This window comes from Zingiber officinale, chromosome 2B (assembly GCF_018446385.1).
Source record: "Zingiber officinale cultivar Zhangliang chromosome 2B, Zo_v1.1, whole genome shotgun sequence".
NCBI classification, from domain to species: Eukaryota; Viridiplantae; Streptophyta; class Magnoliopsida; order Zingiberales; family Zingiberaceae; genus Zingiber; species Zingiber officinale.
Genome location: NC_055989.1, coordinates 108,608,590 through 108,635,596, shown reverse-complemented (window position 1 = coordinate 108,635,596; position 27,007 = coordinate 108,608,590). Strand labels below are relative to the sequence as shown.

Sequence of the window (27,007 nt, the reverse complement as noted above, 5' to 3'; positions counted from 1 at the left end):
GCCAGAGCACGAAAAGGTGAAGTGTGCCTCCATCTGACAGGAGATGCACGATGTGGTGGGGCGGATTAAATCAAAGTGGCGAGTAAACCGATGACATGGGCCAACTTGAGAAAGAATTCTTCGAGGAATTCTTTCACATGCAGTCACGAACCGACACTATACGAGTTTCTGAATTTCGTCGTGGCAACCTATCGCCGGGAGGCCGTGAAGAAATTTAACAGTTGGCCGTCGTGTCCGTAACTAGTCACTCGGAGAAGGCGAGTACGCTTGATGAAGATGCTCGGACAGAGATCGCAATGAATGTGGTGGTGGCGTTCATAGCCAAAACCACGGAGGAGCTAGTGAGTAGTGCCTCGATCACACAATATCACCCAGCATAAGCAGGTTTCCACAGAGCCCAAGGGACAAGCTAGCTCGGTACTCAGCAGAAACAACAGGGACATAGCTCCAACTGGAAGGAAGCAGGGACCCAAAAGGAGGACCAGCTGAAAACATTCCAGACATCCCAAATGTACTACTTGTGGGAAACATCATCCAGTTTGCCGCAAGGGTACGCGAGGTTGTTTTGAATGTGGTGAAGGGCACATGACTAGCGATGCCGAACAAAACAATCTTCCTCACCTCACCGATACAAGATGGAGCTCAGCTACACCGAATGTATGCCTTAGATGATCCATCGATCGGGGCGATTAGAAGCCCCCCTAACACAAATGCCGGATTTTCTCACTAACCGAGAGGACGTAGCAAATGCCTCGGCAGTTGTCACAGGTCGATCAATATTTTACAGATAATGCAACTGTCTTATTCGATACTCGGGCAACCCACTCTTATGTATCCGGGCATTGCTGAGAAATTAGCAACACCTCCAGAGGTACTCAATAGTCGGTTTCAACACTACCCTCGGGAGACATTATGACATCTACACACTGGCTCGTGCGGTAATAGCAGACAAAGAACTTTTGGTGATCCGATAGTGCTAGAAATGGTCGACTACGATGTCATCTTTGGAATGGATTTTCTGATCGACGCTTCTATAGAGTGCCGTAAATGGAAGGTCATATTCCAGCAGGAGTACAGTTTGAGTTCATAGGAAAACCAAAGAGAAAAGCCGGAAGTTTCTCAGACCGAAAGCACAACAGCTAATGGATTCGGGATGCATGGGATTTTTAGCAAATGTAGTCAACACCAGCCAGGACAAGAACCAACAGCTATCGAGGTTCGAGTCATTTGTGACTACCCAGCAGTTTTCCAGAGCTACGACTTAGACACCTGTGAGATTGAATTTGAGATAGAGCTCATTCCCGCACAAATCCAATTTCCAAGGCACCGTACCGCATGACTCCAGGAATGAAGGAACTTCGGGAGCAATTACAGGAGCTTCTTGACAAGGGTTTCATACGCCCTAGTCACTCACCATGGGGAGCACTGTGTTGTTCGTGAAGAAGAAGGATGGAAGCATGCGCTTATGCATAGACTACCGTGCCTGAACCAGGTCACAATTAAAACAGTACCCTCTCCCAATAGATGACCTGTTTGACCAGCTAAAGGGAGCCACAGTGTTCTCTAAAATTGACCTCGGATCAGGATATCACCAGGTTAGAGTCAAGAAAGGTGATATACCTAAAACAGCTTTCAGAAACAGACATTACGAGTTCGTAGTCATACCTTTCGGCGTGACAAATGCTCCAGCTACTTTCATGGACCTCATGAACAGAGTATTCAGAGAATACTTAGACAAGTTTGTCATCATGTTCATCGATGACATTCTTATCTATTCAGGCACTCAGGAGGACCATGCAGAGCATCTGAAGACAGTTTTACAGATCCTTCAGCAGAACCAGCTGTACGCCAAATTCACGAAATGTGAATTTTGGCTGGACCAGGTAGCCTTCCTAGGTCACATCATCTCCAAGGATGGTGTTATAGTAGATCCCAACAAGATAGAAGCAGTAAGTAACTGGAAGAGACCCAGGAACGCCAGTGAAATCAGAAGCTTTCTGGGATTAGCAGGCTACTACAGGAAATTCGTAGAGGACTTCTCCAGAATAGCCTCCCCACTGACAGCTCTCACCAGGAAGAACAAGAAATTTCAGTGGACAGAGGACTGCGAGAACAGCTTCAGCGAACTAAAACGGAGATTGACCAGTGCTCCTATTTTAGCTATACCAGAAAACACGGCTTTGACATCTACGGTGATGCCTCTAAATTGGGATTAGGAGCGATACTGATGCAGCAGGGTGATCGCTTATGCCTCCAGACAACTCAAGGATTATGAGAGGAACTATCCTACTCACGACCTTGAGCTTGCGGCTCGCTCTCAAGATTTGGAGACATTATTTATACGGAGCTCAGTGTATATACAGATCATTAAAGTATGAAGTATTTCTTTACTCGAAGGATCCGAATATGCGACAGCGTAGATGGTTAGAGCTGGTCAAGGATTATGACATAGATATCCTCTACCATCCGAGGAAAGCTAATAAGGTAGCCGATGCACTCAGTCCAAGCTACCTTATTATCTTTAGCAGCTATGTCACCACCCCTAAGGAAGGAGATTACAGCCTTTAGTCTCGAGCTTATAGTCGGACAGCTTTCCACTATGTCCTTAGCATCTACCTTGCTTGATGATATCCAGACAGCTCAGGAGCAGGATCCTGAAATCCAGAAAATCAAAAAAGGATTAGCAGAATCAGAAAATGGAGAGTTCAGAGTGTCCGCCAGTGGGGTAGTGTACTGTGGTGATAGACTTTGTGTTCCAGATCAGGAGGAACTACGAAAACAGATTCTAGACGAGGCTCACAGGACTCCCTATGCGATGCATCCTAGTTCCACCAAAATGTATCAGGATTTAAAGAAACGATTTTGGTGGCCTGGGATGAAGCGAGATATCGCCAGATACGTCAGCATCCAGAATTGTTTTAAGTTCGGGGACGAACTTTTTATAAGGTATGGGGGATTGTAAAGCCCGAAAAATTCCCGAATTTATTTTAGAAATATCCTATGATTTCTCTAGATTTTTAGGATATTTTTACATAATTTTTGGAGTACCGGAAGTAGCAAAAATAATTAGAACCGCAAAGTAGCTTAGGCGGGAATCGAACCCGAGACCTATGGTGTAAGGGATAATGCTAGTAACCGGTGAACCCAGCAGGGCCGTGCTGAAAGAAAGGAGAACCAAATATATTTATATTAGAGTTGGGTTCATTAAACCACTTGATATGAATAATAAACTTAAGTTGGAGTTGGTTTATTTGGAGAACTTGGTTCGGCAACATCTTTTCCACCGAGACCTAACACCACCGCCGCACCTCTCCTCTTCCCCTCTTCCTCACGCACGGCACACACCAAGCTAAGGGTCAACATCTTCCGGCGACGACTCCAACACGAAAAAGGTTCTCCTCCGCGAGAGGAACGCGAGGACGTAAGCGGTTCGTCGAACGGAGCAATTTTCCGGAAAACCTAGCGGTTAGAATCGTAATAAAACCTTACGATTGAGGTAAGAAACCCCTCACCTGCAGTATAATTGCTCTCGCTTGTTAGTTTTGGCGTTAGTTCAGTAATTTTACAGTTTTCAGTTTTAGGGTGTGCTTTTAGTGCACACCAAGCATTCGGTAGAATGCCCAGTTCAGAAGGATGCACTAGTAGGCGTCCTAACAGCATGTAAAATGTATTAGAAACATTTTATTCAGTTTATTATCAGTTATTACAGCTATATGGATCAGATATCCATTGGGTGGGCTCCCACAGTAGCCTCTAGGTTCAGATAACCTAGCTCTAGGTTCAGATAACCTAGAACAGCAAAGTAAAATAAAACAGTATTCAGTATTTTACTTTTATTCAGTTGGCACTGTACTTGGATCAGATATCCATGGGCTGGACTCCCACAATCGTCCCTAGGTTCAGATAACCTAGTAACCCTGCTGGATTCGGAACTTGCAATCCAGGGTCTCGACGGTAAGTACAGTTGTCAGGGCCCCAACAGCATGTTTAGTATTTTCATCTATTATATGTATAGTTTTCAAATTTGAAACTAGTGATGAGAACACTAATTTAGCTTTCAGTTCAGTTCAGGTTCAGTTTACATGATTTGAGTTCATGTACAAATTTAGATATATGTATGACTAGTTCAGTTTCATGTTCAGTTTCTATGCTATGCCATGTTTCAGTTCCAGTTTATGCTTTGTATGATACCATGCCATGCTTGCATATTCAGTATGTTTCAAACAGCATGATTTAAAAACATAATCACATCGTTGCATGTTTTAGTGAGGTAGATGGTTTCTTACTAAGCTTTAAGCTTACAGATGCTACTTTTCTTATACTGCAGATACCGGTAAAAGAAAAGTGGACTAGCGGAGGCTGGAGGGCGATGCTACGATGATGTGTGTGTGCAAGGGGTTTGGAATAAAGATCCTTGGGGATCTATACACTTCCATTTCAGTTTTGATACTTAACATGACTAGTTTTATGACTTAGCCTTGTTGCTAGGTGTTATAGCTTAGTGAACTATGTTTTGTTTAGATTATCCTGTCTGACCATCTTGACTATTCTACCCTTAGAGACATCAATCTGAAGGGTCTCGAGCCAATCTGTAATTATATGCCCATAAGGCATATAAACAGTGGAGCTGCTAGGCTGAGAATATGAGATGATCGAAGAATAGATGCTCGACATGATATCAAAATCGAGACGCCGACGCAAACCATAAAGCATCAGGCAGTGGTATGGTCGGATCTCTGCTAGAGGTTTGGATGTGATTGGAAGAAGACAGTTTGTGACTATTTTAAAAAGAATATAGTCAGGAGGAGATAGTCGTAGAGCCGCAAAAGTAGGAAACTCTACATCCAACTCATCCAGTCCATCTGGTCTAGGGTGTCCAAAGAAATACTCATAGATAGTGTCAGGTGATACATCAAGTGGAGGAGGTAATGATTCTGGTAAATCAGGATAAATGGGAAAAGGATCTCCTGAACACATTCGGCAACCTAAATACCCAAAGAATTCTCTGATGGAGAAATCGATAGTTCTCTTAGCGACTCGGGTTTTATAAGTACCATCACTGTTCTGATGAAGATTGTTGTAGAATTCAGATACTAGGTCATAGTTGATGTCCCTTTCTAGGTAGACTACCGAGTCAAGTTTATAATAGGCCAGGGTTTCGGATACAGAGGGACTAAACTCATCCATGTACTTTCGATCCATAGATCGACATGGGAGTAGCTTGAATGTCCTCTGTTGAAACGCTTGTTCAAACTGTCGGTTTGGAAATCTCGAAGAAGAGGAAGGTTGAGGTCGGGAGGGTGCCTGGGACTTGGATTTCTCAGCAGATGACTTAGAAGTACCCTCACCGGCTGATTTCTTCCTAAATAGGTCAAAAATGGGACATGATCGGGGCAAATGGGAGTCCACAGGAGCCACAGAGTCGAGAACCGAGACAACACACAGAGATACACTGTGAAAAGAAACTAAAATGCCAAAAATGAACAGATTTCGGGGAGAAAGGAAGTTACCTGGGCGGCATTTGTAGCTTTCGGTGAAGGTGGAGAGAAGAATCGGGACTGAGGAGAGTGCTGAGGAGAATGTCGGCTAGGGTTCTTTGGCGTGAAATGAGAGGAGAAAGGGTTGGGGGAAGTTAAAGAGGGTGAGCAGATCATAAGATCGGACGGTTGTCCGATCAGGAGAAATCCTGACCGATCAGAGAACGGCCTGATCGGTCAGGGATTGTCCTGATCGGTCGTGGGGACCGATCAGGGAGCTTCCTGATCGGTCCCTGGACCGATCAGATGTGGATCAGTAAGGTGCCAGTATCTCCTGATCGATCCCTGGATCGATCAGTGAACCTTCTGTGGTCAGGGAATGTCCTGATCGGTCGTGGAGACCGATCAGGTATCGAACAGAGAGAGCAAATGAGAACTCTCCTGATCGGTCGTGGAGACCGATCAGGCATCATCCTGATCAGTCTCTGGACCGATCAGTGTCTGATAGTCAGTAATTCTAATTTCAGCAATTTCAGTAACTGAAATTTTGAGCCGTTGTCTATCGAGAATTCTGAAAAGTTCAGAACTCAAGAATTCAGAACCTCCCAAATTCATAACCTAGAACCTAAGAATCAACACCCACACATATATTAAAAAAAAATGAGCTCTTATGGTCTGAGCTTGTTTAGAGCCCGAAAGTTTCAGACTTTAAAACCAAAAACTCAGACATTTGGAATCCTAGGATTCCAATCTCAGAAAACCTTATAAAACTATTACCTATAGTGAACCAAGGTATTAATTAAGACTTAGGATTGCTATGATCAGTTTCAAGTTTGTCAAAATATATCTAAGTTGCTATTATTTCCTTTAACAACCTATCTTATTATCAATCAAAGTCATGAAATGAATCAAACAACAATATCAATCAACACATCAACCATCAACCATAATTAGATAATTTCTAGGCAAAAGTCCAACCAAGATTCCTTGGTTGGAATATATGAGTAAGATCTAGGAACCAAATACACATGAATTATGTAATGGTCTTCCCCATACTCAATTTATGTCTCTTCAACCTAATTATTCAAGGGATGCATGATACATTTTGAATAATTTGGTTGATCCTAGCATCTCACCCCATTTCTATCAAACAAAAATATTTTGTTAAACCTTATAGTTTGTGTGAGATGTTCCCAAGTTGCCCAAATTAATTTCCCAATTTCTCTTGTAGTTTTAGTTGTCCTTATTGATCATGATGTGGTCAAAATGACTTATTGAGCCAAACACATTACCAATTCCCTCCTTAAATGACTAAATTCATTTTCCGGAAGGGGTTTGGTGAAAATATCGGCTAGGTTTGACTTTGACTCAACATATGTGAGTGCAATGTCTCCCCTAGCTACGTGATCTCTAATGAAGTGATGACGCACTTCAATGTGTTTGGTCCTAGAATGATGGACTGGATTTTTCGTTAGGTTTATTGTGCTAATGTTGTCACACAACACTTGCACTCCTTTATATGAAAGTCCATAATCTTCTAGAGTATGAATCATCCACAACAATTGTGATACACTCTCTCCCATGGCAATGTATTCAGCCTCGGTCGTGGAGAGAGCAACACAATGTTGCTTCCGACTTGACCAACTAACCAATGATGATCCTAAGAATTGGCAACCCCCACTAGTACTTTTCCGATCCAATTTGCATCCAGCATAATCGGAATCGGTATAACCTATCAAATCAAAAGACTCCGTACGAGGGTACCACAGTTCTACTCGAATTGTGCCATTAAGGTATCTCAATATTCTCTTAACTGCAATTAAATGAGATTCCTTGGCACAGACTTGATATCTAGCGCACATGCCCACAGCAAAAAGTATGTCCAGTCGACTAGCTGTGAGATATAGAAGACTACCAATCATGCTTCTATATTGCGTTAGATCAACTGGTTTTCCACTCTCATCATTGTCAAGGCGAGTGTTTGTCGCCATTGGAGTGGATACTTCCTTAGAGTCTCTCATGTTGAATTTCTTGAGCATCTCTTGAGTGTATTTCGTCTGATGGACATAAATGTCATCTCGAGTTTGTTTGATTTCAAGTCCAAGGAAAAAAGTCAATTCTCCCACCAGACTCATCTCAAACTCACTCTCCATGTGAGTGATAAATTCATTCAAATAGTCCTTGTTATTTGAGCCACAAATTATGTCATCGACATACACTTGGGCTACAAAAATATTTTCACCATCTCTACGCAGAAATAGTGTTGGATCTATTTGGCCTCTTACAAAACCCTTTTCTAGTAAATATGTTGACAACCTTTCGTACCAAGCTCGTGGTGCTTGTTTAAGCCCATAGAGAGCTTTCTTGAGCTTGTACATGTGGTTTGGAGCTTCGGTATTCACAAACCCTGGTGGTTGTTCAACATAGACCTCTTCTTTGATGAATCCGTTTAAGAAGGCCGATTTAACGTCCATTTGATAGAGTTTGAAACCTCTATGTGCAGCAAAAGCTAGCATTAAACGAATGGACTCTAATCGTGCCACGGGAGCATAAGTCTCATCATAATCGAGACCTTCGACTTGACTATAGCCCTTGGCTACAAGTCTTGCCTAGTTTCTTACAACTTCTCCCTTTTGATTTAACTTATTTTTGAAGACCCATTTAGTTCCAATAATGGTGGTCTTCTTAGGTCTAGGAACTAAGTCCCACACTTGGCTCCTTTCAAATTGACCTAACTCATCTTGCATAGCTATGATCCAATCAAGATCGCGCAATGCCTCATCAACTAATTTTGGTTCAATCTCTGAAATCAATGCGACTTCATTAGACTCATTTCTAAAGAATGACCTAGTCCTAACTCCTTGTTGGATGTCTCCCACAATTTGGTCTTGGGGATGACTAGTGGCTATCCTAGATTGTCTTGGTGTTGATGGTGCCTCATGAATGGTCTAACTAGGCACAGACAAGGACTCAATATCAGGCAAAGGATCAGATTGAGTTCTTTGTTGCCTTTGCTCATCGTCATCAGAGTCAACCTCGACTCTTTCTTCATTTTGATCATTCAAACTTAGATTTCTAAGTTCGAGTTGAATTTCTCCTACATCCCTTGATTGATCATTCGATTTAGGGATTTCTTCAAATGCTACATCTGAGGACTCTTCAATCAATTTAGTCCTATTGTTGTAGACTCGATAGGCTTTGCTGAAGAGAGAGTACCCGACCAGTATCCCTTCATCAGCCTTAGCCGTAAATTTTCCAAGATGGTCCTTGGTGTTCAAAATAAACACCTTACAACCAAATACCCTAAGATGTTTAATTGTAGGGAGTTTTCCAAACCAAAGTTCATGGGGAGTCTTTCCTAAAAACCTATGTATCAGGACTCGGTTTTGCACATAGCAAGCTGTATTCACAGCTTCAGCCCACAAGTAGCTCGGTAGTGAGTACTCATTGAGCATGCTTCGTGCAACCTCTTGCAAAGCTCGGTTCTTTCTCTCCACAACCCCATTTTGCTGTGGGGTCCTTGGAGTAGAGAACTCATGCCTATATCCCTTTTCTTGACAGAATTCTAAAAACCTATGATTTTGAAATTCCCCACCATGATCACTTCTAATGGTTTTAATTGTTGTTGATTTTTCATTTTCAGTTCTTCTACAAAAGGAAATAAAAATATCTATGGTTTGATCCTTAGTTTTCAAAAAGAAGGTCCATGTATACCTAGTAAAGTCATCAATAATCACTAAACAGTATCTACTTCCATTTAATGAAATAACACTACTGCAATCAAACAAATCCATATGTAATAAGTCTAAGGCAATAGTTGTACTTACAACGCTTTTACCTTTATGAGGCGCTTTAGTTTGCTTACCTTTCTGACATGCATCATACAATTTGGTCTTTTGGTACTTGATGCTTGGTAAGCCTCGCACTAAACCTTTGTTGACCAGCTTCCAGATATTCTTCATGTTCACATGAGCCAACCTCCTATGCCAAAGCCACGATTCTTCTTCTTTTGATATGAAACACTTAGCAAGAGCATTAGTAGCACTTTTAAAAGAAACTTGATAAATGTTATCTACCCTTGTGCCTACTAGTACCATGTCAAGTGTGTCAATATTTTTGACTAGACATTGACTCGAATGAAATTCAATTGTGTAACCCGTATCACACAATTGACTGACACTTAGGAGATTAAAAGTCATCCCCTTGACTAGAAGGACATTCTTGATTTGGAGATATTCGGATATATGAATGTCTCCAACTCCTATAACCTTAAGACTACCATTGTTACCAAATGACACATTACCTCTACTTTTGTTTTGAAATGGTAGTAGATGAATAGCTTGTCCCGTTCGCTTGATCCACTATCGTTGATAGGCGCTCCCTTTACCAATGCCTACAAGACACGAAAGATAGATGTTTTAGGTACCCAAATCTTGGGACCTAATGCATCTACAATGAAAGACTTAGGCACCCATGCCTTTGTTACCTTCTTCCTAGTCTCATGAACCCTAGAAACATGCGATCTATGAAATTGGGTTCTTGACACTAAAGAAATAAAGCTAGACTCCTTAGGTTGGTATCCTAATCCAGCCTTATTGTAGACCGCCCTTTGGGCATTTAGAATCATGTCTAGGGTCTTAGAGCTAGTTGAGAATTTCTCAAGCATTTTCTTGAGTTTCTCAACCTCACCCTTCAAGGCCTTGTTCTCATCCTCAAGGAGCTCTAGATGTAGGTCATCAACCTCATCTTCCCTAAGAGCTCTCAAGTTTTCTACTTCTTCTTTTAATGATTTATTTTCTGTTTTTGATTTTTTAAGCAAGGTAAACAAATGTGTAATAGTCTTATAGCATTTTTCTAAGTGAGAAGAGGTTACCTCTTCATCATCCGAAGATGATGAAGCCACGGCTGAAGTGCTTGAGTCATCACTCTCGGACTCGGACTCCTCCCTTGCCATGAGTGCCAATTGCCGAGTACTCTTCTCCTTCTTCTCTTCCTCCTCCGATGAGCTTGAGGAAGATTCATCCCATGTGGCTTTGAGGGCTTTCTTTTTCTTGGCCCTTTCCTCCTTCTTCTTTAGCTTTGGACACTCGCTCCGATAGTGTCCTTTCTTGCTACACTCATAGCAAGTAACGTTAGACTTATCAATATTTTGATCTACAGTTTTACCTTTGTATCTCCTGCTTCTTCTCATGATCCTCCTCACAAAATTTGTCATCTCGCTTGATGATGATCCACCTTCATCATCGGACTCGGAGGAGGATGAAGATAAAGGAATCTCTTTCTCCTTCTTCTTTTCTTTCTTTCTTCTCCCATCCTTGCTCTTTTCTCCTGCAACCAAAGCTATACCTTTCTCCTTTTGACCTTTGTTAGCAAGTTCATGAAGTTCCATTTCACAAAAGAATTCATCTAACTTTACAATTGAAAGATCCTTAGAGACCTTGTAGGCATCTACCATATATAGATGACCACAAGGCACTCCTCGGAAAGGCTTTTAGAGCGTACCTTACAAGATCGCGATTCTCCACGCGTTCATCCACGGAATGGAGACCATTGATGATCTCTTTGAACCTCCCATGTAGTTCACTTACCGTTTCGTTTTCCTTCATGGTGAGATTTTGTAGTTGATTCAAGAATAGGTCCCTCTTGGCTATCCGAGAATCTCGAGTTCCTTCTTGGAGCTCGATAAGCTTGTTCCATAAATCTTTTGCACTCGAGAATGGACCTACCTTGACGAGTTGGTCCTTGGCAATCCCACATTGTAAGGTGACTACCGCCTTGGCATCGGCTTGCCCTTTACGAGTTTGTTCAGTAGACCACCTTGATGAATCGAGTTCCTTACCTTCTTCGTCCTTCGGTGGTGTGAATCCTTCCTTGACCGAGAACCACATGGAGATATCAGTCTTGAGGTAATACTCCATGAGGCTCTTCCAATACTGGAAATCTGCTCCATCGAAGAAGGGTGGTCTGTTGGTGCTGAATCCTTCCTTCATGGCCATCTTCTTGCTCCTTAGGATGTTAGTCCAGATGAAGAGCACCAGACTCTGATACCACTTGTTAGGATCTTAGATGGCTAGAGGGGGGGGGGGTGAATAGCCTCTTAAAAACTTAAACACAAATTTCTACAAAGAAACTTGTTAGCACAGCGGAATTAGGAAACTAAAACAAAGAAGAAACAAGGACACTAACACACGAATTTACGAGGTTCGGGGATAACTTGCCCCTACTCCTCGGCGTGTCCGTAAGGTGGACGACCCCTTGATCTTCGGTAGATCGCACCCCGGATAAATTTCGGCTAAAGATCCTCCTTCTCGGTGGAGTAACCTCTCCACAAAGTCTCAAGAAATATATATGTTAAAGCACAAGACTTACAGAGTTCGGTGGCAAAGAAGAATGAACTAAAGCTTACAACCACGCGAGGATCAGTGGAAATAGAGAACTTCACAGACAACAGTTTCTCACCCGAGAGCTCAAGAACTTAGCACACCACAACGATCAACAAAACGTTTTTCTTTTTTTTCTTGCTTTCTTGTTCTTTCCTCTCGCTTTTTACTGCTTCTTAAGCCCCTGTCCTCCGCTGTCACGGATCGTGGTCAAACTGCACAGAATCATCGCTGCAGCCAATCCCTCTTCCTCCTTACCTGGTTCTATGAACTCACACCAATGAAATCACAGTCTTCACTGGTGTCTTCTGAGCTCGAACCAATCACCAGGAGTCAAGCGGATCGCAGCCAGATCACACCAGTAGCCGTTGATGCTTCAAATGCACCATGCGCCGCGAATCACAGCAGAAAGGCCATTTGTCGTATTCCTCTTATGGACTTAATTTGAAATTAAGCTTGGAATGATACCTGTGATCCTGCAAACTCAAAAGCTGACAGCACAGAGGGTTATATCACATGAATCAGGAAAATCAAATGCAGTGGAGGAATCGCAGAAACAACAACAAATTTGATTGTGTGTGGATCGGTCACCAGACCGATCCATGGACCGATCAGGGCATATCCTGATCGGTCCGAAGCTTGTCTGATCGGTCGTGGAGACCGATCAGACTGCCGGTGGATCGGTCTCCACGATCGATCCCCTCCTTCTTCTCTTCGCAATACCCTCTCCTGATCGGTCCAAAGACCGATTAGATTACACTCAGTGTGCTACTGAGTGTTTCTTGATCGGTCTACAGACCGATCAGATTACACTCAGTGTGCTACTGAGTGTTTCCTGATCGGTCACCAGACCGATCCATGGAAACTCAGTTTCACAGTTTCACTGGATCGGTCTTATGTATCACTGGATCGGTCTGCCGACCGATCCAATGTACCATGGAATGTCCACTTAGGTCCCTCTCTGACCTAATTCGGTCCAGAGAACGAGCTCCCGAGCCCTCTCTGACCTAGTCCGGAGAACGAGCTGCCGAGCCCTCTCCGACTTCGTCTGGTCCAGAGAACGAGCTACCGAGCCCTCTCTGACCTAGTCCGGAGAACGAGCTACCGAGCCCTCTCCGACTTCGTCAGGTCCAGAGAACGAGCTACCGAGCCCTCTCCGACTTCGTCCGGTCCAGAGAACGAGCTACCGAGCCCTCTCTGACCTAGTCCGGAGAACGAGCTACCAAGCCCTCTCCGACTTCGTGTGCCAAGTTTCCAACTTGGACTTTTCCCTTCCACTTGATCAACCTTGATCATTAATCAAACCGAGTTTAATTAACATCTGATACAAACTTAAATCCGTGTCAACATCAAAACAACAGCCAGGTCAGACTGTATCAACAACCTCCACCTATAATTGCCATTATCAATTGCTTTTATTGCCCCCCCCCCCCAAATCAAACAAAACCTATCTTTTTATTAATATTCAATCACCAAACAAAACCTATGTTTTTCTTACTACTCGGCTCTGCGCCCACCTAACTCTTGAGCACTCTCTAAGTATAGACATAGTTCCCAAGCATCTCATGATTTTGTTTCCAATTCTTGAACATCTTCAGATTCGAAGTCCAATTCTGAGTACCTTCTAAGTCCAATTCTGAGTATCCTCTGAGTGCTATCTTACTCTCCGATTCCACTTCCTGAGTGCTATCTTACAAGACCTCAACATTGTTGGAGCAATCCCAATGGTCCGTGCGACCATGTGTTTTGGTGTTTGGGTAAAGAGTTTAAGTTAGGTTCACCCTTGTATTTGATATGTGTACTTGAGTTATGCAGGACTACAGGATACACATGTGACTCAGGTTGATGGCTTCGGGCTCGGTGAAGGATGACATTGGGGATGAGCCGCGGGTTTGTATGCATCCGAGGGATCGTGGACAAGGCAGCAAGGACAAGGGCTGAGGGAAGTGACTTCGAGGCATACACGAAGGATGACATTGGGGACGAGCCGTGGGCTTGGATGCGTCCGAGGGACGAGAGCCAAAGAAAGTAGGCTTGAAGGCAAGAGGTCAAGGCTGCAAAGAAGAATCAAGTGAGTCGTGAGGGTCTGAGTGCTGAGAGAAATGTACTCGGGATGGGAACCCTAGGTATAGGGTTGTACCAGTCGATTGGTACTGGGATCAGTCGATTGGTGGTGAGCACAGAAGCTCTTTGTGCGCGAAATGGCTGGGATCAATCGACTGGTCATGGGACCAGTCGACTGGTAGATAGCCGTTGGCATACCGTTGGGCTGGCACCAGTCGACTGGTGCAAGGACCAGTCGACTGGTAACGGGCAAAACAGCTTGCTGATTTCTTCCAAACTCTATAAGAAGGAGCTTGGGATGGTCGATCAAGGTGACTAAATTAGACTTGGTTATAACCTAATTAGTAGTCACTAAATGCTCAAGGTTTCCCTTGTGTCCAAGTGTTCCTAGTGAGTGTTGTGGTGAGGTTTCTCCACCTACAAGGAGGTTTGAGCTAGCCGGAGCTTCCGGGGACTAATTCACCGATGGATTGAGGGATCGTCCACCTTACGGACAACCGTGGAGTAGGAGCAAGTTATCTCTGAACCACGTAAACGAACGTGTTAGCGGTTTGCATTTATTTCTTGTTTATATTTGTACTCGTATTAGTATTTGTTATTGTATTTCCGCTTGCGCACTAACGAATACGTAGGAAGCAAACGATTTGAGGGCGTCGTCTATCCAACCCCCCTTCTAGCCGGCCATCCGATCCCCTACAAGTGGTATCAGAGCCAGGTTTGCACTTCACCGGACTAATCACCGAGAAGAGCAAATACAAGAAGATGACCGGCTTGATTGAACCGTCAAAATTTGAAGGCAGAGGCTTATGGGACATCACCTATTGGATGATAAAGATGGAGGTCTTCTTCAACACGGATTGGGATACCATGATGGTGATCAAGGAACCATTCGAAGTCCCGAAAGATAAGAAAGGGAAGAAGCTCCGACCACGATATTGGACGGAGGAGCAAACCTCGAGATCAGAGGTAAACAATAAGGTAATATCAATTTTAATTGATATATTGCCTTCTAATGTGATGAGGTGTGTAGGTGAGTATGAGAATGCTCACAATTTGTGGATCAAGATAAAGAAGGTTCAATGGGAAGAACTCATGCCTACACACGAAGAGGAAAAATTCGAAGAAAAGGATGAAGTGGTCCAAGAGGAGAAGAAGGACCAATCGGATGTGGAGACCAATTCAACATCAAAAGGAGAAGAGGAAGTGAATTCGGTCACATCCGAGGAGAAGGAGGATGAAGAGAAGCCATCCACAAGTGTGGATGAGGAAAATGAGACATCATCGACATCCTCAAGGGTTGAAGAAAAGTCCAAGACGAATGAAGAAGAAATCTTGGAAGAAGTCAACCTAGTGAGTACCTCCACCGAAGCAAAGTCAAAGGATCATATTGTATGCTTCGGATGCAATGAGAAGGGACACTACAAGAGTAGGTGTCCAATGGGTAAGAAAAAGGTAAATCCTAAATCCATTCAAGTTAATTTAAAAACTAACAAGGTTGTAGGAATAAAGAAACCCAAGAAAAAAGAATGCGCATCATACGCTTCACGTGTGGAGAGAAAGGACACTACCACACCAAATGCCCCAAGAAGAGGGAAATCAAGAAGCTTGCACATTTAAAGAAATGAGAGAAGAAGAAGAAGAAGAGCTTAAGTCAAGGGGGAACTTCAAGGGTAAGGGAGGTATACCCTAATTTGAATCGTAATTCAAATGTTTATACTCCCATGCATGCTAGAAATAATTTCCATTATTTGCCCATGAATAACTTCGATTTTAGATATCATGATAGAAGTAGGATTAATGTAGAACAAAACCCTAAGGTACCTACTCATGATAAAATTAGTAATGATAGACCTAAGGAGAATCTAGGCAAAAATCCAAAAAAGGGAAGACATATGCCTAGAAAATTAGGTAGGTCTAGGAATGTCCAATGTGGACAAATTAACTCTAGGGTTAGGAACCTAGAGAAGGAGAATCAAGCCTTAAGGGAAAAGCTTGATAAGTTAGAACAATTCCTTAAGAGATTCAATGTTGGATCTAAGGAATTAAATATGGTGTTGGGTAGCCAAAGACCCAACAATGATAGATTGAGCTTGAGATACCGATCTAGTCCCTCCAAGGCCAAGGAGAGATCATATGCTAGGGTGGCAAATGATCATGGCAATAGAGAGTTTTCTAAGGTTAAGGGAAAGTCTTATGCTAGGGTTGCATATGACTATAGCAAGGAGAAACTAATAAATGACAAGGAAAAGTCATTTAAAGGTAAGAAGAAGTTAACCAAGGACAAGGTGTCCAAGGTTAAAAAGGTTAGGTTTGTAGGCCAAGTGTCATCGGAGGTGCATCAATGTGACCTAGCGATTGTGGACGAGTCACCTAGGGAGGTGACTAAAGTTAAGAGTTCTAGGGGGAGCTCAAAGAGTCAATTTGGGACCCATGGCAAATGGATCTCAAGTGGGTACTACTTGGGATTCTAGATGGGTTATGGAATGTGCCAAAAGGTTTGAAGACGGATTTGAATCTCAACCTTAGTGATTTGACACAATTGGGTTGTGTTTCATGCTTAGAAATATGACATTAGAGTCATATAATATGATAATTGGTTTTGGATGTATAGATGTCATATAAACCAATGCTAGGGATGCATTGTGGGTTGGTATGTGCAAATACATTAAGAGGAAGCCAAAACTAGGACTTTAGGTCAAGGTTCAATTGAACCATTTAGCTAGTTTTGGATTTTATGTCAATCTTGGGATTGGTGATAGATACATTTTGTAATGTATTTTTCCCAAGTAGACATGGGTACAATAGACCTCTCCACAAAGTTTGGGAATTTTTGGAGGTCTATGGAATTTTTGGTGCATTTCTGAAGTTGGCCTAAAAAGGTTGATTTTTTCAGAAATAGGGTATCAGTCGACTGGTGCAAATACCCGTCGACTGGTAACAATATTTTTCAACCACAGAATGCTTCTATAAGGTTGTGTCGAAGGGGGCAGTCGACTGATACCAGCCTGATAGTGTTTTTCAGCGCTGTTCTTGACCATGTCAACTCGTTTAGATATATGAGATCCATGGGGGATAAATACATGAGTTTAGAGTCAATTTGGACGACAAGTTTTCAACAATTGGGATATTGTTGGAGAGTTTTTTTAATGTTAGACAAAGGGGGAGAAGTAAGGTTTAGTTGGGAAAACCTTAATGCCTTTGTGTAGGGGAAACCTTGGGATAGGTTCTTAAAAATCCTTGTGGGAAAATCTTAGCTCATTGGGGAGGTTAGGTGTAGGGGGAACCTTGGGATAGGTTCCAATGCATGTTGCATTTTCTTTCGGCAGTGTAAGTCCAAGTGTGTAGCCTTGGCCTCGTAAGTCTATTCAGCAATATAAGTCCAAGTGTGTAGCCTTGACATCGTAAGTCCATTCGGCAGTGTAAGTCCAAGTGTGTAGCAGAGTAAGTCTAAGTGTGTAACCTTGGCATCGTAAGTCTATTGTTTTTATCATATTGTTTTGCTATTATATTTTTCCTAACTTAAACGTATTGCCAAACATCAAAAAGAGGGAGATTGTTGGAGTAATCCCAATGGTCCGTGTGACCATGTGTTTTGATGTTTGGGCAAAGAGTTTAAGTTAGGTTCACCCTTGTATTTGATATGTGTACTTGAGTTATGCAGGACTACAGGATACGCATGTGACTCAGGTTGATAGCTTCGGGTCCGGTGAAAGATGACATTGGGGATGAGCCGTGGGCTTGTATGCATCCGAGAGACCGTGGACAAGGCAGCAAGGACAAGGGCCGAGGGAAGCGACTTCGAGGCATACGCGAAGGACGACATTGGAGGCGAGCCGCGGGCTTGAATGCATCCGAGGGACGAGAGCCAAAGGAAGTAGGCTTGAAGGCAAGAGGTCAAGGCTGCAAAGAAGAGTCAAGTGAGTTGTGAGGGTCCGAGTGTTGAGAGAAATGTACTCGGGATGGGAACCCTATGTATAGGGTTGTACTAGTCGACTGGTACTGGGATCAGTGGACTGGTGGTGAGCACAGAAGCTCTCTATGCCCGAAATGGCTGGGATCAGTCGACTTGTCATGGGACCAGTCGACTGGTAGATAGCCGTTGGCATGTCGTTAGGCTGACACCAGTCGACTGGTGCAAGGACCAATCGACTGGTAATGGGCAAATCAGCTTGCTGATTTCTTCTAAGCTCTATAAGAAGGAGCTTGGGATGGCCGGCCAAGGTGACGAAATTAAACTTGGTTAAAGCCTAATTAGTAGTCACTAAGTGCTCAAGCTTTCCCTTGTGTCCAAGTGTTCATGGTGAGTGTTGTGGTGAGGTTTATCCACCCACAAGGAGGTTTGAGCTAACCGGAGCTTCCAGGGACTAATCCACCAATGGATTGAAGGATTGTCCATCTTACGGACATCCGTGGAGTAGGAGCAAGTTATCTCCGAACCACGTAAACGAACGTGTTAGCGGTTTGCATTTCTTTCTTGTTTATATTTGTATTCGTATTCATATTTGTTATTGTATTTCCACTTACGCAATAACGAATATGTAGGAAACAAATGATTTGGAGGCGCCGTTTATTCAACTCCCCTTCTAACCGACCATCCGATCCCCTAGAAACATCAAATATAATCTCCTTCCTTGCGAGGTTAACCCAACAAATTCATCTATCACATTTGCAGATTATTAAGAAATAGCAATATATATTACGTAAAGAATCTTTTTCTTAGTTTATCTACTAGGTAAATTAGAGAATGGATCTCTAAAATATTTATCCTTAATGAAATTTATATCTAATCTTCTTAATTGTTCATTTGAATGTTTTACCATTATATTATACATATTTTCTAGTAGCAATCCTATTTTTTATTATTAAAATATTTTTTATTTAAAAATACCTTTATTCTAATATTATTATAGCAATTTTAACTATTTTGATCAAAATTATTTTTATAATACTAGAGCAAAGTTAAAATTATTTTATTTTATATTATAATAATTTCACCCAACTATTATAGCAATAAGATTTGAATAGGACTATCATACGATGAAAAACAAAATAAAATATATATTTTAAAAATAAAGTTGTCTTTTATATTTTATATATAAATCGACTGTAGGAATTTTAACCTAACAAGTGACCTATTTAGTTTAGTGTAGATTCTCTGGTAGGTAATCTTTGATCTTTCTTGATCTCTTTTATAATTTGCATGTTAGATTATTGTTGGAATTTGATCAAAATTGGTTGTGATCTATCTTGTGTTTACCTTCCCATTCAGGTTATAGTTTGGGTTGAGGTAGACGATCGGAGGTCGTCGAAGGTGGACGGGTCACCCCTTGCTCGACATCATACAATTAGCCCACTGCCGACGGCTTCTAATTGTCTGTCTCGATTTAAACTATAACTTGGGTGGAAAGATGAACCCAGAGAAAATCACAGTTAATTTTGATCGGATTTAGATCGTAATTCGACATACAAATTATGAAAGGAAACAAAAAGAGATAAAGAATTATGGACATCTACTCTCTATTTAACTTTGCAATTAAGGATATCGTGTTGTCTTTGGTAATAATAAAACATTATTAAAGTAGAAAGTTTACCTGTGTTCGTATTTATTTATTCATATCAACATTCTTTAGATTTGTTTATTAAATTAAGGTTGAATTTTCATCTAATCTAATTGAGATATTCATTATTATCTCTGTAAATAAAATATATTATTTTTACTATTAATCATCGATTTAGTACTTTAGAATCGAAGAGTCATTGGCTATTTCTAAGGAACCCTGAAGTCATTGTTCAAAGAGTCATCACGACAATCTGTCCATCATTAGAGCTTGAGTTCCTTCCTAAACAACCCTTAGCTAAGCTTTCTTTTCTCTCTATTTCCATTTTTGAATTATAAATTATTGTATTTCATATCGGTTGGTTGTAACTAAACCTGACCTTGGGCCGGGTCAACGGGTCGAACCATAACCTGCCCGACAGGATGTCGGGCTGGTTACGATTCCAGACCCCCAAAAATCGATGAACCGCTCATTAACTGATGGTTTGACCCGCCGATTCCATTTTTTTATATGCATCCATTAGATCCACCCTCGCCATTGGAACCGCCTAGCCCGGAGTTAGGGGGGGGGGGGATAGGGAGAATTTTTTTTGGGAATATTTTTTTCAATAGTTAAGATAATTTGATCATTTTTTTATCAATGACTATGATTCAGTGTCCGTTACTATCCAAATACACATTTCCACACACATTTTCTCTACTCTTATTATCAATTTCACATTCTCTACACGTTTGCGACTCTAAGTCTCCATTTCTATGCACTTTCGTCTTCAACTTTCAACTACAATGAAAGGAGGCCATGGAGGTAGATGTTTATCATCTCGATCTCGGAAGGGAAAGGAAATAATGAATCCGCACGAGAACTCCAACATTCAAGCCATCGATAATGAAACCGAATACCTTCTGACACCCGAAACATAAGAAAGTACTGATGCAATTACTTCTAAGATTTGAAAAATTCCTCTAAAAATTCTATTTTTACTAAACATTTTGAGAATGTCACACATTCATCGGGAGATTTGCATGCAAAATGTAAACATCGCATTGCTTCCTAAAATTCTATGCTAGACACAACTATGAGTCGTTGAAACGACACGTAAAATCGAAGCACTTGACGAAATACATATGGACTTGACTATTCTCAAACATAATTATTTAATTTTTTTTAACTAGCGGTAGTACTAATTCTGAATTTTTTTATATTCTGATAATAAATTAAGAGCACCATTAACTAAATTTATTTCCATAGAATAGTTTCTTTTAGTCTTGGATCTAAATGGACATTGGAAGATTTTTGTAAAGAATTTTTTAATCTATGTGCTAAATGTGTTTTTAGGACTACACTTACTCATATAATTAAAAATTAGTAAAGTAATGAAAAAAAGAATTTAATTGATGAATTTAGTAAATTAAATAATAAAGTTTTTTTATGTTACGCTATTTGGAATAATTATTGATAAACACATTCCCATATGAGTGTGACATGTGATCGATAACTTTTGGAACCTTCAAAAAAAATTATTAGCTTATAGAGTTTTTGATGAATCACATACTTCTTATAACATCACACAATTATTATGTTTAGTTTTAGAATAATATGACTTAACTCATAAAATATTTTCAATATTATTAAATAATGTTAGTTTTAATACCGCTTGTATAGAAGATCTAAAATTTATGATCACAAGAAAAAAGTTAGACAGGGGCCGAAGTAGATCTCGACAAAAACCTCCCAACGCTCAAACCAAACCTTAAAGGATAGAATCAGAAATAAGCGATATTGAATAGAATAACATACTTTTCGATGTTGACATATTACCTTATATGAAAAGAGTGATAAAAGCTATCATGCCTTTTTCCCAAAAGATGCCCTTGTATTAGAGGATGCATCCACTTATAATTGGCATCGTTCAGCTCAAATTTAAACTCTTAAAGCCTCTGGCTTCCCAGCATACTCAGGCAAGCAAAATAGCTCGTAACTATAATGTTTGGTATGCTTTAGTACTCGCTAGGGTGAGCATTCGGTTAATTTGGTTAATTTGATATTAATTTTATATAAATTCTTTTTATTATTATTTTAAACAAATTTAGTTAATTCGGTATTAACTGAAATAACTAATTCGGTTAATTCAATTTTAGTAAAATTTTAATTTGATTCGGTTAGCTAATACTAAATCAATTTTTGATTAATTCAGTTAATTTAAGAATCGAATTAACCGAATGTTCACTCCTAACTCGGGCGATGGACAACTTTGGAAAATGATATGATGCTCAACAACATAATCTTCTCATCTTAGTGTTCAACCTTTTATTTCTTTTTAGAAAAAGTGGGTCCATCTTTGGCAATGGTGCTTCGCATCATCAATGAAGAAGTGGGTGCTTGACATTATTGCACTAGTAATGGTTCATTAAGGAGTGGGTCCAACCTTTGGTAAGATTATTAGACAGGGTGCTTGGCAATATTACATATAAAAGGAAAAAAATAGGTCCCACCTTGCCACAATGGAGTGCTCAACTTGATGAATGCATGAGGTGGGCCATTTGGAGTGGGTCTTGTGTCTTTTATTAACGAACACATTTAGGATCTTATGATTCTATTGCTTCAACATTCATATTATTTTCTATTTCCATCTCACTTTGTTGCCTCCCATAGTGGCCTTCAAATTCATCAATTTGACGTCTGACTGCTTCAAGGCCTGGATAATGTTCCCCGCTAAGTGCTCGCAGCGTGCAACCTATGCATATGATGATCTCCTCACCAGTCACGCCGCTGTCGACCTAGTGCTTCACACACTTGGAAGTGCGACCCCCATTTCTCCAACACTTAGTTGCAACTCAGTGATGTGGACGACGATGTCGGCGATCAATGATGCCTTGTCCATCTTCAAGATGTTGGGCACCACCTCCCACAACACGTAGGATCAGAGAATGAGCTTCTCATGCCTTTGCCACCTTGGCACCCTCTTGATTAGGTTGCTCTTGCTCGGGCTCGATCTCAGGCAGTCGTATATCGCCTGCAACGCACTCAGGCTCAGACAATAGTTAGGCGTCTGCAACCCACTTGAGGTTAGGTGTGCCGACATTATATCCACCGTATCATCTGAAAAGCAGTATTTTTTCTCATCTTCATTAATAATTTCAACATTTGGAATAATCTTCACATCATGAGGGTTTCATATTTCTTTTTTCAAATGCCAAGTATCAAAGTCAGAAGCATCAACGTTGTCCCACTGTGCATTAGCATCAATGACCCCAAGTAAAAGTTCATCGTGATAAGGGCTTGGCAGAGGTAGCGGTGACCATGGAGAATGGGAGAGATCTTCAACATGGATGAAAATAGCATCAATCATGGTCAGGAGCAATGACCCCATGCTCTCCAACCATATCATATTTTTGGAAAATATCAAATCCAACAAAATTAGTGGCAAAGCGATCAGAATGTTACATGTTGCAAAAGAGGCGACAATTACATCAGCACACGAACAGTCATGGTGACGAAGAAGAACAACTGGCATCCAACATTGAGGATGTCGACGAAGACCACTAGGGAGAGCCATCATCGATCAACCAGGCAGAGGGGATAGCGGTTCCAGCTGCCCCCAAACAGTCCTAGAGGAGGCGATGGTTACAGTCACGGAGAAAGAGAGGAACGACCTCATGCAAGACTTTGAGATCACGTTATGTTTTGATTTTACCATCCATCTCACTGAGGTATGAGGCCGCCCTTCTCCCTTCATCTTAATTTCAATGTCTTATCTCTAGTTTTTCATAGACGACGTCAATTATGATATAACAAAATTCGAAAGCTCTCAACTAAGTCAACTAAGTACTACGGGTATATTGATGTTTAAATGTTACGTCTGTACATTGTATCAAAATAAAAGGTTTTTCTTCCCAAAATCAACAAGAGCGAAAAAAAAAATAGTAAAAATGTAGTAGATGAAATGTATGAAAAGTGAGCATGAGAATGAACATTTGCCTCCCCTTCTTAATTATAATCTTTCTTTTAAAGTTATTACTATGTAACGACACCCTTTATAACATTAATATTCTCCTTTTGTAACGGTCGTCAACTACCATTATTATTTTTCAATGGTCACCTGAAACCTGCACCTATAATAGTCATTATCAATTACTTTTATTGCCTCCAAACCAAACAAAATCTATGCTTCTCTTACTATAGGGCTCTGCACCCGCCTAACTCCCGAACACTCTCTAAGTTTAGACATACTTTCCGAGCATCTTATGGTTTTGTCACCGATTCTTGAGAATATTCAGATTCGAAATCCAATTCCAAGTACCTTCTGACTCCAACTCTTACTCCACTTTCCGAGCACCTTATAATTCTGAACACAATCTCTTGAACATTATATGACTTTGATTTCACTTCCTAGGTGCTACCTTACAAGACCTCAACATCAAATACAATCTCCTTCCTTGCGGGATTAATCTAGCAAATTCATCTATCACAATCGCATATTATTATAAAATATCAATATATATTTGGTAATTTTTGTTGTTCTTAATTTATCTACTTGGTAAATTCGAGGGTAAATCTCTTAAATATTTACCCTTAATGAAATTTATATCTACTCTTCTTAATTGTTCATTTGAATGTTTTACCATTATATTATACATATTATTTAGTAGCAATCTTATTTTTTTATTATTAAAATCTTTTTTTTTAATTTAAAAATATCTTTATTCTAATATTATTATAGTAATTTTAACTATATTTTTTGATCAAAATTATTATAATAATATTAGAGTAAAGTTAAAATTATTTTATTTTATATTATAATAATTTTGACCAAACTATTATAGTAATAAAATTTGAACAAGTCTAGTTTTACGATGAAAAATAACATAAAATATATATTTTAAAGATAAAGTTGTCTTTATATTTTATATATAAATTGACTATAGGCGTTCAACCTAACAAGTGACCTATTTAGCTTTGCAATTAGGGATATCTTGACTTTGGTAAAAATAAAAAGTATTAAAGTAGAAAGTTTACATGTCTTCATATTTATTTATTCTTATCAAGATTCTTTAGATGTGTTTATTAAATTAAGGTTGAATTTTCATCTAATCCAATTGAGATATTCATTATTATCTCTGTACATAAAATATATTATTTTACTATTAATCATCGATTTAGTACTTTAGAATCGAATTATTTAATTAATGAAAGAAAAAATTAAATGAAGTTTTTTAAAATAATAAAACTATTTTTGCTAATCATGTTTTTATTAATTTAAATAATTAAACACACAGTCGCCGGTTTACAAATACACAAAACAAAAATAATTATTAATTATACCATGATTTAAAGATAATTATAATTTATTTAATATTTCTTGTCCTCTTCTTCGTTGAAGTTCCGAAGGATGAGGCGAACGCCGTTCGATGGGCGGAGCGACAGCATGATCCGCGGCGAGTGGGAGTACGCCGGCGACACCGACCACGCGAACCTTCGCAGCACGAGGCTGAGCACGATCTTGAACTCCATCGCCGTCAGGTTCCTCCCAACGCAGATTCTGCCCCCGAACCCGAAGGGCAGGAACCCCATCCTGTGTCGACACCCACCGCGCTCCGCCGCCGCTGACGCCACCTCCCCTGACCACCTCTCTGGCCGGAACTCGTTCGCGTCGTCCCCCCAGAGCGCCTTGTCGTGGTGCATCCCCACCACGTCCACCCACATGTTTGTCCCCTCCGGGATCGCCACCTCCCCCACCTGCACCTCCGCCCGAGCTTGCCTCTGCGCGTTGGGCGCCGGCGAGTACAACCTCAGCACCTCGTTCCAAACCCACCCCATCTGCATACGTTCGCCCCAAATTCTTAAAAAATCGATATTTTTTTTTTCCATCAACCGTTTAAAAATTCTAATTTTTTTGATTAAAAAAACTGACCTTGGTGAGCTTAGAGAGCGCGGCGGAGTCGAGCGCCGCCGTCTCTGTTTCTCCGGTGACCTCCATGACCTCTTTCCGCAGCGCCGACTGCCACTCAGGGTGGAGCCCCAGCAACAGTAGAGTCCACGTCAGCGCCAGCGCCGTCGTTTCGTGCCCGCCGAAGAAGAACGTCTTGCACTCGTCCACCAGCTCGCGCGTCGTCAACTCGCGCCCCTGCTTCAGCAGCAGCCCGAGCAGATCCTCCTGGTCGCCGTCATTATGCGAATTCTGGCACTTCCTGGCGTCGATGATGGCGTAGAGCAAGCGGTCGATCTCCTTCCCCAGCCGCCACGCCTCGTACGACTTCGCCGCCGTGAAGAGGTCGCCGAAGGGCACGCCGACGAGGCGGTTCGTCCGGAACAGCATCGCCTGCATCCGCCGCAGCTTCTCGAACACCTTCTTCCCCTTCTCCTCGCTCATTCCGAAGCTCGCCTTCGCGATGATCTCCGCCGCGTTCTCCGTGATGTCCTTCTCCACGTCCATCTCCGGGAGTCCAGCCGCCACCCTCCCGCTCCACTCCCTCAACATCTTCTCCGTCGTCTCCGCCATCAAGATTGTCATACTCTGCACCATCGCTAATTAACATCGAACAGAGCTACAAACAAGAAGATTAACGGATTAATCGGTGATCGATTACATTGAGATTGGTGACGGAGAACGCCGGCGAGATGATATGGCGGTGGCGTGCCCAGTCATCGCCGTCGACCATGACAAGGCTATTGCCGAACATGGGCTTCCGGTCGCGCTTGAACACGTTGGGCTTCCCCCATTTCTTGCTCATGGCGCCGGCGGTGGCCTGCCGAAGGAACTCCGGGTCGGCGACGTACAAGAACGGTTCTGTTCCGAGCCAGTAGACGAACACTTTCCCGTAAGTTTTGCTCCACCGGTGGAAGTAAGGGAACACGGAAGAGTGTATATCGTGAGAGACGGAGGCACCGCCGCCGGCCGGAGAAGCTGGCGGCACTGGTTCTTGTTCTCTCTTCCTACTCATCTCCATCAAGTTTCCTAGAGGGAAAACGGGAAGGGGTCCGTCGAGGCCGCTCTGCCTCAGGCGGCGGCGGCGCCGGAGCGGTGACAGCCAGAAGATGAAGACGGCTCCGACGAGGAAGAGGAGCAGGCCGGCTCCCTTGATTGCCATGCTCAATCCCTGACCCATGCACAACGTCATCGACAAGTTCAAGGATCGCCAACTAGCTCCGATGAATATAACGAGGGATCTGAGCTGCCTTCCTTTGACTTTTATAGCACGAGGAGAGTTCCGCGCACCACTTCGGTCAAACCTACTCGACGATTTACTGTTGACTTTTAAACGTCAACGGGAGGGATGTGATCGGCGTCTAGATTGTTCAGACCGAGCCGATCGGAGTTTGTGGCTCGTTGGCAAAGTCACGCAAAGCTCCCCGTCCAACCGTCCGATCAACTAGGATCTGAATCGGACGGTGAAAAGGAACACGGGCTCAGTGTCGACCGAACCGGGAGGTCGAGTTCAATTTTCAAGATATCGTGGCCGTGAGATCTTTCCGGCACGTGCAATCTTCCGGCTAAATGCCTAAATCTTTGTCTAAAATCTATAGCTGC

At 41.8% G+C, this 27,007-nt stretch overlaps 1 protein-coding gene across 1 annotated transcript; it reads right to left on the bottom strand.

The window, feature by feature from the left end:
- Positions 1 to 24,709: 24,709 nt before the first annotated feature.
- LOC122046736 (cytokinin hydroxylase-like) lies at positions 24,710 to 26,633 on the bottom strand. The gene is made up of 3 exons (XM_042607579.1): positions 26,067 to 26,633; positions 25,391 to 25,993; positions 24,710 to 25,296 (listed from the first exon to the last, which is right to left on the bottom strand). Exons 1-3 carry the CDS (start codon positions 26,595 to 26,597, stop codon positions 24,829 to 24,831), a joined length of 1,602 nt encoding a protein of 533 aa, XP_042463513.1. The 5' UTR covers positions 26,598 to 26,633; the 3' UTR covers positions 24,710 to 24,828.
- Between the last annotated feature and the right edge of the window lie 374 nt (positions 26,634 to 27,007).

Excerpts from the sequence above, each read along its gene's own strand:
- LOC122046736 (XM_042607579.1), bottom strand. The coding sequence starts at position 26,597 with ATGACGTTGTGCATGGGTCAGGGATTGAGCATGGCAATCAAGGGAGCC. Across the intron at positions 25,994-26,066 it reads TCTCCGTCACCAATCTCAAT|AGTATGACAATCTTGATGGC; the intron begins GTAATCGATCAC and ends GCGATGGTGCAG. Across the intron at positions 25,297-25,390 it reads CGCTCTCTAAGCTCACCAAG|ATGGGGTGGGTTTGGAACGA; the intron begins GTCAGTTTTTTT and ends GAACGTATGCAG.